This window comes from Taudactylus pleione, unplaced genomic scaffold (genome assembly GCF_031769625.1).
Source record: "Taudactylus pleione unplaced genomic scaffold, aTauple2 ptg000070l, whole genome shotgun sequence".
NCBI classification, from domain to species: Eukaryota; Metazoa; Chordata; class Amphibia; order Anura; family Myobatrachidae; genus Taudactylus; species Taudactylus pleione.
Genome location: NW_028284472.1, coordinates 5,517,883 through 5,540,415, shown reverse-complemented (window position 1 = coordinate 5,540,415; position 22,533 = coordinate 5,517,883). Strand labels below are relative to the sequence as shown.

At 42.2% G+C, this 22,533-nt stretch overlaps 1 protein-coding gene across 1 annotated transcript in view; it reads left to right on the top strand.

The window, feature by feature from the left end:
* LOC148533731 (cysteine-rich secretory protein 2-like) overlaps positions 1 to 21,557 on the top strand; it is a 53,037-nt gene extending 31,480 nt beyond the window's left edge. Inside the window, exons 6-7 of the mRNA XM_088467196.1 lie at positions 14,613 to 14,701; positions 21,331 to 21,557. Coding sequence (XP_088323322.1) covers positions 14,613 to 14,701; positions 21,331 to 21,356 — 115 coding nt within the window. The 3' untranslated portion in view covers positions 21,357 to 21,557. The remainder of the gene's footprint in view (positions 1 to 14,612; positions 14,702 to 21,330) is intronic.
* The last annotated feature ends 976 nt before the right edge of the window (positions 21,558 to 22,533 follow it).

Below are 22,533 nucleotides of genomic sequence, written 5' to 3'. Positions count from 1 at the left end.
GCTTGATTCAGCTGATGGCAGGGCAAATTCAACAGTACTTGCTGGTGCTGCAATCTTCGACACGCAGTTGCTGAATATCGAAAATGTCCAGAAATCTTTCGGGCCACCAAGGGCATTTCCTGCACGCCCCTGTCATTTTTTTCAAAAAAAAGTTGCACCACCAAATTAATTGTGTGAGCAAAACATGTGTTAAAATTCACCCACATGTAATGCTCGCACAATATTGCTGGCATTGTCAGAAATCACACTTAGCGAAACTGGTGATACCCAGAGTAGCCTGCCCCTGAATGAGCTGGCATTTTTTAAATGCTGCTGCTGTTTGCACTGTTGGAGGCAATACACCTACCCAGTGGGCTGTAATAAGGTTTTTTTTTAATGTCCTTGTACAGATTGGGAATTGCTATTCTAGAGAAGTGGAATCTAGAAGGGACATGGTAGCGGGGAACAGGACCTCTATTAACTGTCTAAAATCCACTGCATTAATGGTAGATACTGGATGCACATATAATACCTGCATAGCTGTTATGGTGTCAGTAATCCGCTGTGCAACTGGGTGTTTGCTGTCATACTTGCTCGCAAATGCAAAGGATTGTTTGAAAGTCAATTGTTTGGTTGAACTACTAAAAGTAGTCTTCTTCCTGGTCCCCTTCTGGGATTAAGATCCACTCACAGCAACAGCAGCAGGCATAGCACCCAAGGATCCTTCTGAGGAACAACAGATAAGAGAGGAGTCAGTCCTTATATTGGATGCAGGACTACTTCAGATCATGAATGAGGATGTTTATGATGATGCAGGTGTTGATGGTGGAGATTGAAGGCACTTGGATCCATATAGAAGGGAGCAGCTAGTTGACACTGGACTGATTGTTGTTCGATTTTTTGTCCACAAAGTTTCAGAATTGAAATACCCTTTCCAATTTGATGAATGTGCTGCAAGTGACATAACTGGGAGGAGGTTCCTAGATGGTTAAGGTCCTTACCTCTACTCACTGTTACATGGCAACGGTTACAAATGGCTTGGCAAACATTGTTTGGATTTGGGTGGATTTTTTGGTCATTTGCCCAGGCATGGCAACAATGGGATTTTTCCCACCATGGGCAACAACTGTTGCCTGATTTACAGTTTTTACACAAACATCCTCATCAACATCCTCATCATCCTTTTGTTATCGCCAACTACGTAAATATCCTCCTAATCCTCCTGCTGCAATTCCACTGATGCATCCTCGATTTCTACGTCAGCATGTTGACTTGTGCAGCTCATCCCCACATTTGCAGACGGCACACAAATGGTGGAAGGAGGATCCTCTTCAAGTGCAGTATTAGAAGGTCAGGCTCACACATGGCAACCGCGGACACACTTGGACGCTCCTCGGGGATCTGTGACTTTTCGGAGCACACAGTTGTTAATTTTTTTTGTACCTCTCCTACAAGCAGAAGGGCTTAAATCATCACAACTAGAACTAAAGGCCAAGGCCTCATCCTTTCCTTGCCACTTTGTGTAGTGAATGGCATATTGCCAATTTTTTGTTTCTCTAAATCTAATTTAGCTTTAGATTTTTTTTCTTTAACAGGGTAAAAGTTGATTTTACATGGCTTGACTTAAGCCCTGGTGCATCAGCCTTCATAGATGACGTTGATGGCCTTTCATCGTCATCATGACTGCTGCCAGCAGCTACAAGACTTGTATGTGGATCCTGCTCTCCTGTCATGTGACTGTCCTTCATACTCACATGCGGACTTACAGCAGTGTCACCATGCAATTATAGTGCAGCTAACTTGCGACTAACGCACACAACCACACAAAAAAATATATACTGTATTTTTTTTCTATTATTAAATTCTGTTTTATTATAGTTTTCTGAATAACAGCACATGATATAACAGTGTAGAATAAAGATTACAAATATTCCAGTCAAATAGTGGTGGCATTTGAAACAATGAATATTTGGCTTCCATAGCCTGTGATAGGTACTGAAGATTATGCTCGGAATGCAAAAAGACAGACTAATCGGTATACTTCACTATCAGTAATATACAACTTTTTAGAAAATTTTAAGTGAAATAATGTAGGATTTCAAATAGTGTCGCGTCTGTAGATAGTGATACATGTAAAAATTTGCTTGTGGGAGATCATAGTCTCTTTCAGTTTGGAAAATTTATAAAATCGACCTCCAGGATCAAAAACTTTTGAGGAATTTGATAGGCCTTTATCTCTCCAAGAATAAAAATGTACATTTGAGAGAGACGGGGGGAAAGCTGGATTTCCCCAAAGTGGGATACGAGGGGAACTAAATGATTTCTCTTAAATTTACGAGTTAAAACTAGCCAAGCATATATCATGGAATAGGGGATTATGAAGAATATGAGAGGGAATATCAAAAGGTTTTGAGTGTAAAAATGCACCAAGCATGTACGGAGAAAACAGAACTCTATCCAATCTTTTATCTGTAAAGACTTCTCCTTACAGCAGCCCATCAGCAACATATCTAAAGAAAACCGAGAGTGCGTAAACTGAGTAGTATGGGATCCCAATAACTCCTGTACATCTGGATGCTATCAGTTTATTTAAGGCTATAGTAGGTTTCTTTGATTTCCAAATTAATCTTGTCATAATTTGTCTAAGGTGGATAATATCTTTTTTGGAGTGACCAATAGGTAACATCTGCATTGCATAGATATTTTAGGGAAGACAATGCTTTGGAGTATGGCAGCCCTGCCTAAAATAGATAGTGGAAGAAGTCTCCAATTATCCAGCATAGTGTAAATTTTAGTAATGATAGGGGGAAAATTTTCCCGATATAAAATGGACAAATCTGCCGGAATCTGAATCGCAAGATAAACATTTTTTGTAGTAGCGCACCTAAAAGCTGAGGTAGGGGAAGATGGAGAGGGAGTTGGGTGGTCTTTATGAAGAAATAGTAGTTCAGACTTGGCAATTTTTATTTGATACCCTGCTCTCAATCCGAAGGACTCAATTATTCGCAGAATTTCAGGAATTGAACATTCCGGGTCAGAAATAAATAATAAAATTTCCTCTGCGAATAACGATAACTTCAAATCAACACTGCCAACCCTGATACCCTTAAAGACTAGGGTTGTCTGTAGTGCAATGGCCAAGGGCTCCAGAACAATAGGAAAAAGAATTGGGGATAGGGGGCAACCCTATTGTCCCTTTTTGTATATTAAGTGGAGAAGAGAGGTATCCATTACAAGATATTTGTGTTTGAGGTGACGAGTATAGTAACTTTAGAGTATGTATAAATTATTCTGGGAAACCAAAATGTGAAAGGGTTTGAAACAAATGTGACCATATCACCAGGTCAAACGCCTTTTCGGCGCCCAGTGAGAGGATCATTTGTTGCTGAGATGAGCTAGTTGATGTGGATTGAAAGATAGCAGTGAGAACCCTCCTCAGTTTAACCTCCGAGTGTCATCCCCAAATAAAGACTGTTTAATCAGGATGTATGAGTCCAGGTAGAAGAATTTTCATACTATCTGCAATAATTTTAGTAATTAGTTTATAATCTGAGTTGAGAAGTGATATAGGGCAATAGGAGCTAGGAAGGGTAAGGTCTCTACCTGGCTTTGGTAAAACTTTTAAAATTGCTGAATTGAAATGGGGTAGGTAAAGTAGTAGATTCAAGAGGAGAATTATGAACTACAACCAAAGTATCACCTATTCTAGGGAGAAGGATTCTATAAAAATCACAGTTGGAACCATCTGGCCTTGTTGCTTTATTTCCTTTAGTATGCCTAATCGCGTGTTGGACCTCTTCCAAGGTTATTGGAACTGTAATGTTGGAGGTGTTATTGTCTGAATTGGGTCAGTATCAGAGTAGAGATTGGTATAAAAAGAATGCAAAACTTCTGCAATTTCAGCGTAGTAGTAGCAAGGGTGCCCTGGGATGTTTTAAAAGGCTGCGTAACCATAGGGGGACGGGAACCATTGAGCAGATTGGTTAAAAGTTTTCCTGTCTTGTTACCAAATTTGTGGAAACAATAATTGATGGAAAATAGGTATCTGTCTCCTAGCTGGGTCTTGAATTCATCGAAATGGGTTTTAGCCAAGAGATAGGCTTTCTAAGTGTGAGAGGAGAGTTGAGATTTGAATAGTTAAAAGACTGCTGTCAGGGAGGTCTGGGCATCTAAATATTGAGTAGCATATTTTTGTTTGCCGAGGAGACATATGAAATGATGTTTCCTCTGAGTACAGATTTAGCTGTCATCCAAACTAGAATAGGGTCAGAATCTACATGGGAGATATTCTTGAGTTTATATTCTTCCTAGGCAGACTACAGTCAATTTTTGAATTTAATAGATTTAGCAAGATAGGAAGGGAAATTCCAAAGTCTAGGTGTATTGGAATCTTCTGTGACTCGCAGGGTGATTGAGATTAGAACATGATCTGAGATTGAAATGGCTTCAATCTGAGAATGTTGGACATTAGGGAAAAGAGATTGAGAGACCAAAATGTAATGTATTCTTGAGAGTGTTTGATGAGTGGTCGATAGGCAGGTGTATTTCATTTCAATAGGGTGTAAAGTCCCCCCAAGTATCCACAGATTGTAGTCTCTTGGCAAACAAAGGGACACCTAAACTTGGAAGAGAGGGGGGGCTCCTGGATGGCTGCAATTTATCTAGCAATCCCAAGGAAATCAAGTTAAAAAAAAAAAAGGAGCATTGCATGAGACACAGTATATACCGACAAATAATATAACCAAATGAAAAAAAACAAACATTGAGAATTAGTGTAAAACAATCCGTCATTCTCAAGGGAGATAGGCTTGGAAATTTATTCCTCCCTGGTTGAGGAGTACATTAATTCAAACAACCCATCCACAGCAATAATCTTGATCCCAAGACTTTCTGCCATCTTCCGGTTGGATTCAACATGGTCATTACTCATGATGAGGTAGTTGGTTTCCTTGCTAATGTTTTCTGTAACTTTGCCCCCAACAGCCTCTATTAATGACTTGAGTTCCTTTTTTCACAAGAGTCCTGAGACCTCTAAAATCACAAACGTCAGACCCTCTATATAACTATTAACTCATAGTAGATTCTGTTCAACGTCAAGTGCTTGTGAAGTACTTTCGAGAATAGAAAGGAAGAGTTCCCAACTGGGATGGCTTGGTCATTTCTCCTGAGACTTAATAATGGAAACTTCCTCTTGGGGCATGAATCTCGAAACCCCCTCCTTGGGCATGAAACTTGAAAACCCCTCCTGGGGAAGGATACTTGAAATCCCCTCCTGGTGTATAACACTTGGAACCCCTCCTGGGGTATAATGCTTGGAATCCCCTTGTGGGGTAGGACACTTGAAAACCCCTCCTGGGGTAGGACACTTGAAATCCCCTGCTGGGGTATGACACTTGAAATCCCCTGCTGGGATATATACACTTGGAACCCCCTCCTGGGGTAGGACACTTGAAAACCCCTCCTGGGATATAGCACTTGATTCTCCCTCTTTGGGAGAGAGACTTGAGACTCCCTCCTTGGGCATGAAACTTGTAACCCCCTCATGGGGCACGAAACTCGAAATGAAGACTCTCTCCTGAGGCATGAAAGTCGAAACAGAAACTCAAAACGAAGGCCCCCTCCAGGAGCATGACACTCGAAATTAAAACCCCATGCTGGGATACGAGACTTGAAACCCCATCTTGGGGTGTTAGACTTGAAACCCCACCCTGTGGTGAGATACTTAAAACCCCCTCCTGGGGTGTAAAACTTAAAGCTGAGTCCCCTTCTTGGGATTTGAAACGTGAAACAAAAACCCTCTCCTTAGGTTTGGCACTTGAAACCTCTGCCTGGGGAATGAAACTGGAATTCCCTTCTTGGGGTGAAGAAGTAAAGATCCCCTCGTGGGGAGCAAGACTTGAAAACTCCTCCTGGAGTATTATACTTATAACTCCCTCCTGGGGTGCTGGACTTGTAACCCCCATAAGAAAAGACAAACTTGGGACCTTCTCTTTGGGTATACTACTTGAAATCCCCTCTTGGGCTATAATATCAGAAAACCCCTGTTGGGGTGAAAAACTTAGGACCCCCTCCTGGGGTATGAGATTTGAAACCCCCTCTAGGGATAAGAAACTTGAGACCCCCACCTGAGGTGTGGCACTAGGAATCCTCTGGTGGAGCTTGATGTTCAAATCGGTAGAGACTAAGGGGTAAATTTACTAAAGTGAGAGTTTTTAGAAGTGAGTTTTAAAAGTGATGTTGCCCATAGCAACCAATCAGATTCTAGCTATTATCTTCTAGAAGGTGCTAGTTAAATGTTAAGTAGAATCTGCCTGAGACTGAGGAAACTTCAACTGCAGACAGAGAATGAGGAGAACAAGAGACAAAATCACTGGAATGCAGACCCTTGGAATCAGTAAAAGGCTGGCAAATGGTACAGTCTGTTATAAAGTGGTCCGAGTTCCCACAATATAAACACAGATAATGCTCCCTACGCCATTGGCATTCAGCCTGAGAGCTTCGGACATGTGAAACTCCGGTTTTACTTTATTTCGCGCAGAGGAAGATTTAGGAGAATCAGAGGAAATTCCAAGGAACTCAGGAATAAACTGAAAAAATTTTGTGAACGAATCTTGTACTTGTTCCAATATTCTCTGAAAGGTAGTCAGATGTGCGGAGTTATAGATACTAGAGAACTGGAGGGGTTTAATGGTAGAAAATTGATTTGAAAGTGCCTGAATACTTTGTGCTAGTTGTAACTGTGCTGCTTCCTGATCTTTCATGCGGGAGGCGAGATATTGAATTGCATCAACACCCAGAGAACCCATGGCTTCCATATTTGGCCTGATCAAACTGTCACGTTTAGCGTCCTGGAGTCCCCTACTGAGGGACTGGAAGTGGTGGTCCCGGGTCAATGAAGGAGTCAGGAGCGAGGGGCCTGGATGTTCAGCCTCCTCATGCACAAGCATCGGATGTTGGCGAGACCTGACCTAGGATGCGGAGTCTAACCTGCCGGGAGGTTTTCACCAGTGACCCCGGGATATGGGTTTCAGCTGCACCCAGCAAGCAGGCTGCGGTCCCCAGGTCAGGGATCTGATGTGAGTGGGAATTCTCTGTACCACTAGTACAGAGAATCACAATAGAGATGTTTCCTGAAGAGTTGCCTTGGCAAACCAGACAGAGAGAAACCACTGATGAGTAGGTTGTGCAGGGCTGTTTCATGGTACCTAGACAGATTGGGGAGACTGAGGCCTCTCTGTGGTTTAGAACGGATCATACAGCTATAAGCCATTCTAGGGGCTTTATGTTTTCAGACATAGGAGAGCTTCAATTGCCATATCTGATGTAATAGTTTACGGGTAGTAGCATACGGGATGGCTCAGAATAAGATACATCAATTTAGGGAATAACATCATTTTATTCGCCGCTAAGCGGCCCAATCATGAGATCTCATGATTCATTCAAGCAGTAGCTAAAGATGACAATTGAGTCAGAAGCGGGACATAATTTACATTGAAAACATGAGGGATAGCAGAGGAGATAGAAAGTCCCAAATAGGCTAAAGAGGAGTCCTTTCATATAAAAGGGAAACGTCCCTTCAATGAACGGAGTCAAAGGGGGATATTCATGAGTAAAGCTTCAGTTTTCGTAGCATATAATATATAATAAGAGGCTGTGCTATACTTCTCTAAGATATTATGGGGGGCATCAACGAGGTCTCTGGGTCATTTACAAATAATAAAACATTGTCTGTAAAGAGGCATCATTTGTGAGAGGTATCATAAAGTGAGAGTCCAGGAAACTCAGAAGATTGACAATTTTTGGGGGCCAGGGGTTCTATGGATAACGCAATTATTAACCGGGAATGGGGGGGGGAAAGAAACCTATTGCCATAAAGGGCATTAATGGATCGGAAAATATCACCCTGGAGTCCAAATCTAGCTAACACCTGGCGTATATAGTCCCAATGGAGTCTATCAAATGCTTTTTCAGCATCAAGCGAGAGAAGGAGAAATTGTGGCTTATGATATGACACCATTCAACTAGGTCTAAAACCCTACGGGTATTGTCAGGAGCCAAATGTCTGAGAACGAAACCCACCTGGTCAAGATGTATCAATTGTGGTTGATACATTTATGGTTTCAAGCAAATTAGCATAGATTTTCACATCTGTGTAAAGAAACGCTATAGGTCTATAATTTTTACTTTCAGAGGGTCGTTACCAGGTTTTGGAATAGTTACAATTTGAGCCTCTACCATTTCAGTTGAAAAGGAACCATGTAAGAAACCTCTGTATATAATTGTAGGAGAATTGGGGAAAGGACCTCATTAAATGTGGAGTAAAAGGAATTAGTAAACCCATCAGGGCCAGGGTCTTTACCCTTTGGCAGTTGTTGGATTATTACCTATATTTCTTCCAAAGACCAAGGGGTGTTCAAGGACGCCAGGCTATCAGTATCTAAAGAAGGGACTGATAGGCAGTCTAATAAAAGAGGAAATAACGTCAGCCAAGGGTTGAGGAATGGAAGAGTCGTCACATAAATTATATAAATTTGCATAGTAGTCTGAAAATAAATGAGCAATATCAAGGGGGTTAAGGCATTTCAAACTGGAGTAAGAAGACATTTCATTCTATTACGTGCTTGACATCCACAAAGTTTGCATGCTAGGAGGTGGGAGGCTTTATTACCAGCAGTATAGAATTTATGGCGGAGGCGAGTAAGAGCTAAGTGCATGTGTGGCATAAAATGTTTCTGGAGCTGTCGTTGCATCTCTTTGAGTTGTTTGCGTAATGGTCCTGATTTTGGGACTCCAAAGACCATAAAGTGGTTTCCAAATCACTCTGTGTCTTACGGGAGCGAGTTTTAAGTTGAGCCCCCTTCTGAAAAGACGTACCACAGAGGACCGCTTTTAAAAAACACCAATAAGTGAAACCAGAAGTATCATCAGGAGAATTAGTTTGTGTATACATCATGAGAGAGTCATTAAGGGCCTTTATAGTCTCAGGATCATGTTATTGCTATTCAGGAAGCACCAAGGACGTGTAGGGGAAAAGTGATAGCCTGTATCCCAAACCCATAAAACAGGAGCATGGTCAGACCAGGTAATTGGGAGGTTTTTAACCTTTTAAGTAGATTGGAGAGTTATTTTATCTAGAAGAATAAGGTCTATTCTAGCATAACTATTGAGGAGAAAAAAGTATAATCTTTCTAATCCAGTAAATGGGTACGCAAGGCGTCACATAAATCATACTCCGCTAATAATTTTTTTAAGTCCAATGAAGGGCCTACGTCATGAGGAGAGAAGGGGTGACCACGAGGAGAAGATCCATCTAATTTGGGAACGATTACTAAATTAAAGTCACCAATTAATATAAGTTCATCAAGGCAGACCTTAGAGATTTCCTCGAAAGTTTCTCGTAGAGAAGGGACTTGGCAAGAATTAGGGGTGTAAAGGGAAACTAGAGTGACTAGGGCTTCCTCAACTACCCCAGTGAGAATAAGGAATCTACCATTCTTATCCTCAATTTTCCGATGTATAACAAATGCAGTATTCACGTGGAACAGATTGGCAATACCATTACGTCTGGACGGACCATTAGCAGTATAGCATAAGGAGTATCTATGATCCTTAAATATAGGAGGAGCTAAGGATGAAAAGTTTCCTGTAGGGCCACAATATTATCTTTATGGTAGTGAAAAGTTGATAGGGCCAAGCGCCTGTTATGCGGGGAGTTGAATCCCATGACATTTAAAGAAAATACTTTAACCATTGGGCATAATAAAACAATGAAGAAAAGAAACTGTCCTAGATATACTGTACATGTTACACATATAAAAGAAAAGAAAAACATAGAGCTAAAAAATGAAAAAGGAAGCAAAAGCACAAGAAAAAGACAGAAAATCCAAAAAGCCTTGTGTATCAGGCCGCAGTAGTTGCTGTAAGGGAACAATATGGCAAAATGGTTAACATGTGGGGGAGGACTGCGCATTCCCCACCTTTGAGACATGTAAAAATACAACAAACCAGAAGCTGGGAATATGGGAATGCTCGCAGCTGAGGGGTTCAATATGCAGCATCCATAGGTGAAACACAGAACTATGGCTGTGGAGGAAAATGATGCTTTTGATGAAGGGTCCGTTCTGTAGCGGTTAGTAATAATATGGCAAAGTAGCGTACAATGACCCAGTTCAGAGGAGTACCAAACTCAGCTGGACAGCATCCAAAAACAATAACTGAAGAAATCCATGGAGATAAACTGGAACACCTTCAGCCCACACGGGACCATTCTGACTCAAGAAGGGGACCTTGAGAAGATGAGGGAATAGAGACAGAAATAAGAGCTTTACCGGGAAGCCCCACCAGTATTAGATGTCATTATCTCAAAGTGCTTTTGTGATAAGTTGGAATGTTCTGTGTTTATTTATGGTGTGGACCAAAAGGTCAGGGCATAGTTGGAGATTATTGAGAACATCAGTATCCTCTGCCTCATGAGCAGCTCTAAGTATATCCTCCTTGATGTGAAAGAAATGAAGACGTAAAAGGACATCTTGGGGAGAACTTGCAGGAGCTGAGCGGGGTTTAGGAATGCGGTGAATGTAATCAATCAACAAATCCTGGGCTTTTACAAAGGGCATCAATTTGTTAAAGATGTTCAAAGCAAAGTCCTGGAGCTCAACATTAGGCACAGAATCTGGGACAACTCTGATCTTGATGTTATTTTTCCTGGATCTATCCTCCAAGTCTGTGAGTTTATACCTAACCGAATTATGGGAGGTAAGGAGGTCGTTGTGAGAGAACACTAATTCTTGCATTTTCTTTTCCAAGTTGTAAGTGCGATTGCCGTTACCTGTCACGTAGCCAGTAGTTGCTTAATAGAAGCCTGAAAATCAGAGGTGAGATCCGTTCAGAATTCCTGAAGCATTTGGTGGAGGATACGGTAAGAGAAGCATTAGCAGAGGGGTCAAGACTAGTTCCAGAGCCTGTTGAGGAGGTAGCCTTGGATGTCGTTTGAGATTTTCCAGAAGGCATTGGATCAGGGGTTTTCTGTGACACAAATCTGATAGGAGGTGCAAGGATAGATAGCTTGCCCCATTTAATAGGCATAGTGGCCCCTTCAGATAATGAATGCATAAAGTAGTGAAAAGGCAACTGGCTTTTGGAGTAGCCAAAACTATGTCAGGTAAATGTGAACTGCGGAGGTCTCATAAGGGTGGGTGTAGGGTTTAACTGAAGAAACATGCAGACAGGGTGTATTACCACCCTGCAAGGAGAAAAGGAATGAGAAGCTTAAAGATCAGTCACCAGCTAGGGAATAGTGACAAAGCAGAGGTCTGGAGCTGTAAAACTGGTGTGGCAGGAGCTGGCAGAGGCAAACTAGGCAGCACCAAGGCACACTGTTAATATGGAGCAGAAACCTAAAATGGTGGTCCCTCCATGATTCCCAGGAACGGACAACACAGACCTTCAGGCAGCACCGCTGTAGAGAGGGAGTCGCGGTCCAGCAGGTCAGTTGAATAGGCTAAAGGCCGTTGCCGGTATGAACATGTGGAGAGCAGGCAAAGTGGTGACTGCGGCGGTAACATCACGCAGCTCGCCACCGAAGCTTTTAACAGGTAGGCCGTGGAGCGCCCGACCCGACTGGAACTTCAAAGGGTCCAGGGATCAGAGTCGGGGCACCGTAGCCACCTCAGTTAGGGCAGATAAGCAGGGCAGACTGGGTAGCACAGTCAATTAGTGCCAATAATCAGGAGGTCAGCAGAGCACGTCTTCTCAGGTAGCCAGCAGGCTTCTCAGGAAGCCAGCAGGCCTCACACACTTTCATAACTCACACAACTTATTGGACCTAATTCGGTTAGGATTTCATTACCAACACTTCACAGAGACAGCACTGACTAAGGTAGTAAATGGTCTGGTCACTGCAAAGTCTAAAGGCCATTACTCACTTCTTATATGTACTTTTATATCTATCTGCTGCTTTTGACACTGTTGACCACACTCTCCTCATACTAACACTACAAACCATAGGTCTTCAGGACACAGCCCTTTCTTGGTTCTCATCCCACCTATCTTATTGCTCTTTTCAATGTTCGCTTTTCTGATTCTACTTCCTCTTTGCTACCTCTATCAGTTGGAGTATGGCAAGGCTCAGTCTTAGGTCCTCTGCTTTTCTCAATCTATATTACCTCTCTAGGCAAACTAATCAGCTCTTTTGGATTTTAGTATCATCTGTGCGCGAACGATACTCAAATCTACCTATCTTCCCCAGATTTGTCACCATCTGTATTGGTCCGTGTCACTGAATGTCTTTCTGCCATTTCATCTTGGATGGCATCTCGCCACCTCAAATACCGGCCAATAGTAGTTACCAACCTGATATCTCTATTACTGTTGATAACTCAACAATCAACCCCAACCCACAAGCCCACCACCTAGATGTCATCCTTGGTTTTAAGCGGTACTTTGTACCCCACATTCAATTTGTCTCAAAATCATGTAACATACATATAAAAACTAGAGATGTGAGGGTTCGGTTTTATTCGGTTCTCATCGCCAAATTATCGCAAGTTCGGATTAGTTCAGATTTATCTTATTGGCTATCCAAAACACGTGACAGACAGATAGCCAATATGATGCCGTGTTTGAGATCCCAACATATCCGATTAAATCTCAGTAAAACCGATCCACACATCTCTACTAAAAACATATCCAAAATTCATCCTTATCTTACACAAGGCATTGCAAAAACTGTAATCCATGCACTCATTATCTCCTGCATTGATTGTTGCAATAGTCTCCTTACTGGTATTCCCAAAAACAGAATCTCACCACTACAATCCATTATGAATGCAGCTGCGAGGCTGATCTTCCTCGCCAAACATTCATCGTCTGCTGATCCGCTCTGTCAGTCACTCCATTGGTTGCCAGTTTTCTACCATATTCAATATAAAATACTTTTAATTACACATAAAGCTATTAACCAAACCACACCAACATACATCTCTTCAATCATCTCAAAATATCTCCTAACCGACCTCTTCGCTCTGCACAAGATCTGCATCTCTCATCCACATGGATTACTTATTCCCATGCACAGTTACAGTACTTTTGTTAGGCTGCACACACCGTGGAATGCCCTCCCACACACAATAAAAAACTTTTCTCTAGTCTCCAAACCTTCAAGTCTTCCCTGATAACTCACTTCTTCAGACAAGCTTATCAGATTCCAGAACTTCCCACATAACCTTCATGGCTTCCTTATAATTACATCCCTCCCTACAGTCCACACATAACCTCACATATTTTCTCTATGTACATACAGTATATGCTGCGTGACAGTATGTGCTGCGTGACTGGATCATACAGCTCACCAATAACCTCTGCAATCTGGCTGGACCAATATGCAATATGTAGCACCTGTTCTTTTGCATCAATACCTATTTCCCTAAAGATTGTAAGCTTCGAGCAGGGCCCTCTTACCTATATATGTGTCTATTATTATCCAGTTTTGTTCTATTATCTATTAATGTTGTTTCCAATTGTAAAGTGCAACGGAACATGTTGCGCTATATAAGAAACTGGTAATAAAGAAATAAATAATAATATTTTGAAAGTAAGGAAAAAGGAAAAATTAACTAAGAATCGAGTTTGGGAGAGTTTGCAATCTCTGGAGAGTTTGGACATTTTTTCCACTCGCAAATTTACTAATGTAAAACTCGGGAGAGAAATCTCCTTTGTTACGGGAAAATACTGGATAGTTAGCAAACTCTTTTCAATTCACCATCGGCTAATCTCAAGAACCTTTTCACTAGTGAAGATAGGATTCAGGAATTTACCAAGATGAGAGTTTATAAACTATCATGACATGGGACAACACTCCTGTAAAAATTTGTGAAATCAACTCACCTGCCTGTGATCTGCGAGTTTGGCAGAAACATACACAGATCAGTGTGATCCATGTATGTTTCTACCTGTAAATAGAAATAAAAAGGCTAAATTTAAAAAAAAAAAGATGTGGGGTCCCCCCCAAAAGCATAACCAGCTCCGGACTTGTCAGCCAGTCCTGGTTCCTAAAATTATGGCGAACAAAATGAGTAGAGTTCCACCGTAATTTAGGAACCAGCACCAGGCTGCAGGGCCAGTCCTGGTTTTAATTATAGGGGGGGAAATGCGTAGGGATCCCCCTATAATTAAAACCAGCACTGGACCCAAACCAACCAGATGTAATGCCTCACCCCAAGTCGATCAGGCCAAGCCGGGGATCTCAGGGGAGGAGGGGATCCCCCCTCTCCCGAGCACCCCAGGCTTGGTCTGAAGTCTGAGGCTCTTCCCTGGACCCCTAGAGCGGTGGGTATGGAGGTAATAAAGTGTTAAATTGAAGTAAAGTATTGTATTTTACAGTGGAACAAGGGTGCCAGCATGCCTGCCCTTTGGCACTTCTGGAACTACAGTACAAGTGCCAGCAGGCGGCCGGCACCCGTACCTCCACTGTAAAATAGTTGTCTGGTGTCTCGCTGAGTCTGCGATGTGAATGAGATGCAAAATTTAAAAAGAAATTCAATACACTATTAGCAGATTATAAATTAAAAAAACCTGCTGTAAATGTTAAATGTATTGCTAAAATTTTATTTTCTGTTCTATATAACTATAACTAGGGGAAATGATAGAAAACATATGGCAAAACCATACCGTAAAGGAACACCTTGCTCAGCATGCAAAGGAAAATGTGAAAACAACTTATGCGGTAAGAACACTGTTTTGTATTAAATTGATTTTATTACTATTATTATTATCTTTTTTATATAAATTGACACCTGTTCATAATGCTGACAAAAATATGCATAATTAATACTATATACTATATACCAATTAATACTAATACTATAGGGCATATTATCATAATGCGCATTTTTAATGCAGATGTGATGAATATTTTTTTGCGCAAAATCACAAAGTTAAGATGAATATGTTCACGCGATTTGTCTAAAATCCTCATTCCAAAAGATGGGTGCCCGATAAGAGCCCGTCATGGAAAAGAGCTTGAAGCAGTGTGATAGCGTAACATGATCACAATTCTCCCTGGATAAGCTCCACGGCACACACTGACATGCGCGGCTGGGAGAACCTATGGGGGCTGCAAGTGTTTAGGACAATAGAGGGAGCGCAGCGGGTATCGGAGGTATTTGCTGTGATCTCTTTAAAGTACATCTGGGGGACACTTAATATTTGTGGGTAACCCATAAAAATGGCTGTTTTCAGGGAATATCTTGCGCATATTATTTGATTCATAGGCACCCCCTTTAATTACAAGGTTCAAAAAGTCAGTACAAGGGTAAAAACACAAATAGTAAAAACAATAAGACAGTTAAGTGAGTAAAAGTACTAGTAGCACTGTTAAACAGACAGGATCAGAGTCGCTGACAGTGAATGGGGACATACAGTAACTGGGAGATTATCTAGAAAGAGCTGATGAGGGACCACAGAAACCATGTTATGAGTGTGACGTGAGCTGGTTTAACAGGACAGTACACAGTCTCATGGAGTAGTGGAGTGAGTTCTAGGGAGTAGCATGGAAGAAGTATTGGATGTGGATGTGGGAAGAGGTCATCAATGTGTAGGCAGATTGACAATCGAGAAACATACAATAGGGCAAGGGGGTGCATGAACTGAGATGAAGTCTGAAAAGCTGAAGGAAGAGGAGCGATACAGTTCTTTGAATAAGAGGATGAGAAGAATAAACTGGATTCTGTAGGGAAAGAGGAACCAGAGAAGGATAGGTTGAATCAATGAGATAGGAAGGGTAGATGAGCAGCAGTATTAAGGATCACTATAAGAACAATGTAAGAAGGAAAAAGTGGGAGAAAGGAAGACAAGAGAATAAGTGGCTGCCATACTCCAGCTGGAAGATAACAAGGGCATGGATTAAAGATATGGTAGCCTCCAGAGTGAGGAAGGGTCGAATCCTGCAGATGTGTTGGTACTTGAGGGACAGGAGAGAAGATAGGGTTGGCAACAGAAAGAGAGACGAATGGGAAAAGAAACCTGAGATGGTGAGAGACAATAAGCTCATTAAGTTTAAACAAAAAAACATTTACAGTAGGAACAGATGAAAAAGAGGAAGTTGAGATGTTAGAGAGTGTAGATGAGGAGAGGTCAGGAGAAGAGAAATACAGTATATATTTGTATCCTCACCATAAATGCAGACCAAAGGGGCTGATGAGATCACCAAAGGTGGAAGTGTAAAGAAGAGAAGGGGAGCAAGGAGAGAACCTTAGAGTACTCCAACAGGAAGATGAAGAAGGGGGGAACTAGTTGAAGGGAGACACAGAGAAAGAAAGGATAGAAAAGTAGGAGGCCAGCCATCAGAGCAGATTGTCATGGAATCCAGCAGCTGGCAGGTCCAAGAGGATGAAAAACTGACTGTTACCTTTAGGGTGAGATCATTACTAACTTTGTGAGGGGAGTTTCCATGAAATGAAGCGAGTGAAAGCCAGACTGAAGTGGGTCAATGAAGGGGTGTATGTAAAAGAAAATGTTTACAGTCCAAAAACCAAAAAATATATCCCGCACAGGAAGGAATAGTAAGAAAAATAAAGTAAATTTAAAAAGTAATTTTTTAAAAGTAATTTTTAAACCAAAATATAATTGTAATATGTAATATAATCAGTCTCAGTCACAATTGCTGGAGGTGCTCCCAGGAATCAAGTACAATATCATAAAAATTTTGTTATCTAGTCTGGACTAGTCTAAAAGACAAAAATATGATTCTTTTTTTGGGGCACACTTTTAGGTAGTATGAAGATGCATAATTATCTTATTAAAACTAGCTGGGACACCCAGCTTTGCACGGGACTAAGACTGGACCCTGACGTACACCTGTAGCATTGTCCTCACCTATAACCCCATGATCCTGAAATGGACCCCACTGTTTGCTAACATGCATGCAAACAGAGGGGTAATTACCATGGGTGCAAGGGGTATGACTGCTATGGTGCCTGAGCTGCCTATGTGGCCTGCCGCTTCCCCTGCACTCAGTCACACACACAAGGTGGGCCGGTCCAGTCAAGGCCATCGAGGGGGCCTGGGTGTTAGCGATGTTGATTTGGTGCTGGCCCATCGGCACACTGGCAGTCTGTCATGGAGAGACAGCGCCACCGGTTGCAAGGCAATCAGAGCAGTGGTGGCTCCTGATTGGCTGCTGGTCCGTGAGCTCCACTTGGCATGCAACCAGCACCAGTTTCAAATTGTAATGGCGTATGTCCATGTCTGCCACTGCCTGCCGGTGCCCAATTGTAATTAGCTGGCGGCCCGGCCCCAAAACCACACCTGCTGGCTGCTGATAGAACACAAGGGGAGGCGAGAGGCTGCTGGAGGAACACGGGAAGGTGAGTTGCTGAGAGCATAATGTTTATGGGGCACTACTATTGTGTGGAATAATGTGTTATATGGGGCACTACTACTATAGCATAATATGTAAAGGGTATAATGTGGTATAATGTGTGAGGGGCTTTACTGTGTTCTTGTTAGGCCCTTGCATGTGAACACAGATGATATGAAATTGCATAAGTCATCAAGTTTGCTCAGACTGAGGTTAAAATTATACTTTTGTTGCATTCTCACAGTTTTTTTTGTCAGTATGCCAATTCCCACCGGGGCCAGCCCCTGAACCTGTGTAATTTATGAGTGTCCCCATTTTTAGGGCTTGTGTGACAGTGTGTGGCCCTGACAAAGTTAAAACCTAGGCAAAAACCTAATCCTGAACAAACTACAACACAATGCAAAATTTGGTGGAGCTGGGTCCAAAACTCTGGCCGTGCATAAAAGACAAAAACACAGACAGATACAGTAGCTTACTACAGCCATGGCCAAAAGTTTTGAGAATGACACAAGTATTGATTTTTACAAAGTATGCTGTTTCAGTTTTTATGATGGCAATTTGCACATACTCCAGGTTATCATGAAGAGTGATCAAATGAACTACAAATAATTGCAAAGTCCCTCTTTGCCATGACAATGAACTTAAACCCAAAAACAATGCTTCCACTGCATTTCAGTCCTGCCACAAAAGGACCAGCTGACATCATGTCAGTGATTCTCTCATTAACACAGGTGAGGTGTCATGCTGATTGAGTTAGAATAACAGACTGAAAGCTTTAAAAGGAGGGTGGTGCTTTAAATCATTGTTCTTCTTCTGATAACCATGGTTACCTGCAAGGAAACACGTGCAGTCATCATTGCTTTGCACAAAAAAGACTTCACAGGCAAGGATATTGCTGCTAGTAAGATTGCACCTAAATCAACCATTTATTGGATCATCAAGAACTTCAAGGAAAGAGGTTCAATATTTGTGAAGAAGGCTTTGGGGCACCCAAGAACGTCCAGCAAGCACCAGGACCATTTCCTAAAGTTGATTCAGCTGCATGATAAGGGCACCACCAGTGCAGAGCTTGCTCAGGAATGGCAGCAGGCAGGTGTGAGTGCATCTGCACACACAGTGAGGCGAAGACCTTTGGAGGATGGCCTGCTGTCAAGAAAGGCAGCAATGAAGCCACTTCTCTTCATGAAAAACTTCAGGGACCGAATGATATTCTGAAAAAGCTACAGGGAGTGAACTGCTGAGGACTGTGATAAACTTATTTTCTCTGATGAATCCCCTTTCAGATTGTTTGGGGCATCTGTAAAAACGCTTGTCCAGAGAAGGAAAGGTGAGCGCTACCATCAGTACTGTGTCATGCCAACAGTAAAGCATCCTGAGACCATTCATGTGTGGGGTTGCTTCTCAGCCAAGGGAGTGGGATCACTCACAATTTTGCCTAAGAACACAGCCATGAAAAAATAATGGTACCAAAACATCCATCTCCAAGAGCAACTTCTCCCAGCCATCCAAGAACAGTTTGGTGATGAACAATGCCTTTTCAAGCATGACAGTGGCTGGGGGAACAAAACATCAAAATTTTGGGTCCATGGCCAGGAAACTCCCCAGACCTTAATCCCATTGAGAACTTGTGGTCAATCCTCAAGAGGCGGATGGACAAACAAAGACCCACAAATTCTGACAAACTTCAAGCATTGATTAGACTAGAATGGGCGGCCATCAGTCAGTATGTGGTCCAGAAGTTGATTGACAGTATGTCAGGGTAAATTGCAGAGGTCTTGAAAAAGAAGGGACAACACTAAAATTATTGACTCTTTGCATAAACTTAATGTAATTGTCAATAAAAGTCTTTGACACCTATGAAATGCTTGTAATTTACTTCAGTATACCATAGTAACATCTGACAAAAACACTGAAGCAGTAGACTTTGTGAAATCCAATATAGAAAAATGATGTTAGTCACCCCCTACGAAACATGGGGAATTGTGGCTTCAGTACGTATAACCAGTCTACCCCTCCTTAAGTAAATGCATAGCATATGCTCCAAAATAATGTTATAAATAATCAATCAGTAATTGTCTTAAGCTGAAAACAAAACATAAATCAGCTCTCAATTAAGTGAAAAATACAGGCATTATGGACCAGCTTCTCATTTCTATGTACCGTATCACAGTGCAAGCTTATTAGTCTTAATAACAACCGTTTGCGCAGCAGGTACATAACAGTCACAATAGTATTATTTAGGTTCTCTTGTTTCATAAATTGTTACATATTCATCAAACTGGGCCCTCAATGTACATGATATAATCACCTCTCCCACAGCTTGGAGGCGGGTACATATGTTATGTAAGTTATGGAACATGGTTCTGAAGCGAATACATATAATGGTCAACATTAAATTCAGCAGATACTAATAAATTAAAACAGATAACCTGTTAATAATCCTAGATTATAAAAAGAAAGAAATATAAAGCATAAGACTAAGGGGTATATTTACTACAGTGTACTCACCTCTCCAAGAAGGAAGGGTAGAGCTTATTTCCCCTTCATGCTAAGGACCTGGAAGTGATGTGAGTGAGGGCGGAAGTGCCATTCCATGCCCATAAAGTCCACCTAGAGAAGAAACTTGTCACCTTGCGGGATCGCTTTGCGTGGCATACTTCGGGCTCGGTGGCTTGCTTCTCACAGCACAAGATTATATTCCCCCTCTATGTCCACGTGGATGGTAGGGAATGACGTTGGACAGTAGCTGATGACGTCAGGGTCCTCTCCGTGAAGGGCATCTAGACACTACCTTGAAGGAAGGAAGACTTAAGAAGGAGGAAGTGGTGGGGTCTTAAGATGGAGAAGGAAGTGGTGGGGTCTTAAAGAATAGGGCCACGATGATGCATTTCACAGAGAATCACTTCATCATGCCACCATACTACCCATTTCACTAGCAAGTGGACAGGATATGGAAAGGTGACTTACTTTTCTGGGAGCCTGGAGGAATACCCAAAATTCAAGAGGCTCCCTCACATTCCAAGAAAGAAGTCAATTATGATACAGTATAAGGACATCACAGATATGACAACCTGGCCTATACACTGTACATTTCCTTCAATGAGACCATGATACCACATACCCACTGGCATTTTACATGCATTCTATAGACCATTTGATAGGTGTTTTTACTCATAGTTGTAGACAGGGGCATAACTAGACCTTGGGGGGCCCAATAGCAAAATTTTCATGGCCCCCCTAGGTCCCAGGCTCACCCCTGCACCCTCCTCACTCCCCTCTCCTCAACTTGCCTGCTACGTGGTCACACTGTGCAGGGCAGGCACACCTACTCTCCCGGTCGGCTCCATCTCTCCTCACTGACTGATGCTGGGAGGAGGCGGCCATGCCTCCTCTCAGTATTAGCCAATGAGGAGAGCCAGAGGTGGAGCCGACCGGGAGGATGCAACCACGGAGGTGGGGCCACAACCACGGAGCAGCCAGCAGGTAAGTCGAGGAGAGGGGAGTGAGGAGGGTGTGGATGGGGGGGGGGCTGTGCATAGGGGGGGTGCGGACCGATGCCTGGCACTTTAGGTGCAGGAAGGGACGGGCCCAATAGCAGCCATACCCCCTGCACCTATGGTAGTTACACCACTGGCTGTATAGTTTACAATGCATTCAGAGTGACACAGCAATGCATGGAAATGCAATATCTCCACTGACATGGAATGCCCATCAGTATGGTAGCAGAAACACTGTTATCTAGTGTCAAATGTGGTTCTGTGTATTCCTCAAACATTAAGAACACATTTCGAAACACCAGTAGGTATGTTCCCAGATAGCAGTAGTCTGGTATTTCAGGACAAAAGTTGTAAAATATGGACTTTATTCAAAGAAACTTTCTAACAATGTTGTTTATTTTCATGTTCTTAGAAAAAAATAAAAACAATGTATCAGAATACTGAAGTACCTAATATAAAAGTTTAAGTGATCCTGTTATTGTTTCTTTTGTCTTCTAGTTTGGCCTCCGGGAAAGAATAATTGAAACAAGAATAGGCTTGCTGACATTGGCTGGCTTTGCACATCTTGCGCTGTTCTTTTAAATAAAGAAATAAAATAGTAAATTCACAATCAAAGCAGGCAGATTGGAATTACTAGAGATATTTAAAAGGGGTCGGGTATAGAATCCCGGCGGTCGTGATGCCGCTGGTCAGAACACAAACAGCGGCATCCCGACAGTTATAATCCTGACACTCATAAGTAACTAGTGCCAACCTCTACCCCTGCCCTAACCCTCCCTCCCTGGTGCCTGAACCTAACCCCCAACCCCCCATAGTGCCTAAACCTAACCTCTCCCACCACACACCCTAAACCTAACCCTTCCCCCTTAGTGCCTAAACCTAACCCTTCCTGTAGTGCCTACCCCTAAACCTACCCCTCCCCTAACCCTCCCTCCCTGGTGCCTGAAACTAACCCCGCCCCCCCATAGTGTCTAAACCTAACCTCCCCCACCACACACCCTAAACCTAACCCTTCCCCCTTAGTGCCTAAACCTAACCATCCCCTTACCCCCAATACTTACCTTCGACATTCTGGAGCCAGGATCCAGGCGCTGTTGGGATTCCTCGGCCGATATTTAGATTGTCTGAGTCTACATCCCATTTGAAAGCTATAATTCATATGATTTAGTACATTTACCAAAGCATATATCATCACTTTAATGGAAACATTCATGCATTTTGCTTCTTTCACCTTAATCTTCCCTACCCCCCAGGACCCCTGCATTTTGGGATTTAATAAAACACCCCTTCCCACACCACGGTGGCAAATTGTCCTTCTCTATGCTTTTACTAAATACGAGCTTTACTGGATGAGGTTCTGAGGTGGAGCCTTATTGGACAGAACCCTGAGAGAGAGTTTCACAAACATCTTGCATAGGATCTCTACAGCTTTAATAACTATAGGGGGAGAGATCAGTGATACTGTATCATAGATTTTGCTTGGAGTTCCTTCTAAACAGCAGTTTATCTTCTGATCAACTCATTTAGTGTCAGTTTGATGGAGAAGATGAACTTAAAAAAATATATTATAGGGGAGGATGAATTGTATTGTCTCTTTAATACCCACTATGCTGCCGTATTTCCCTAAAAGTGTATACCACATCTTAAGTCACTGACTTGACGCAATAAATAAACTGGCTTATAGAAAAAACAGTGTGTTTC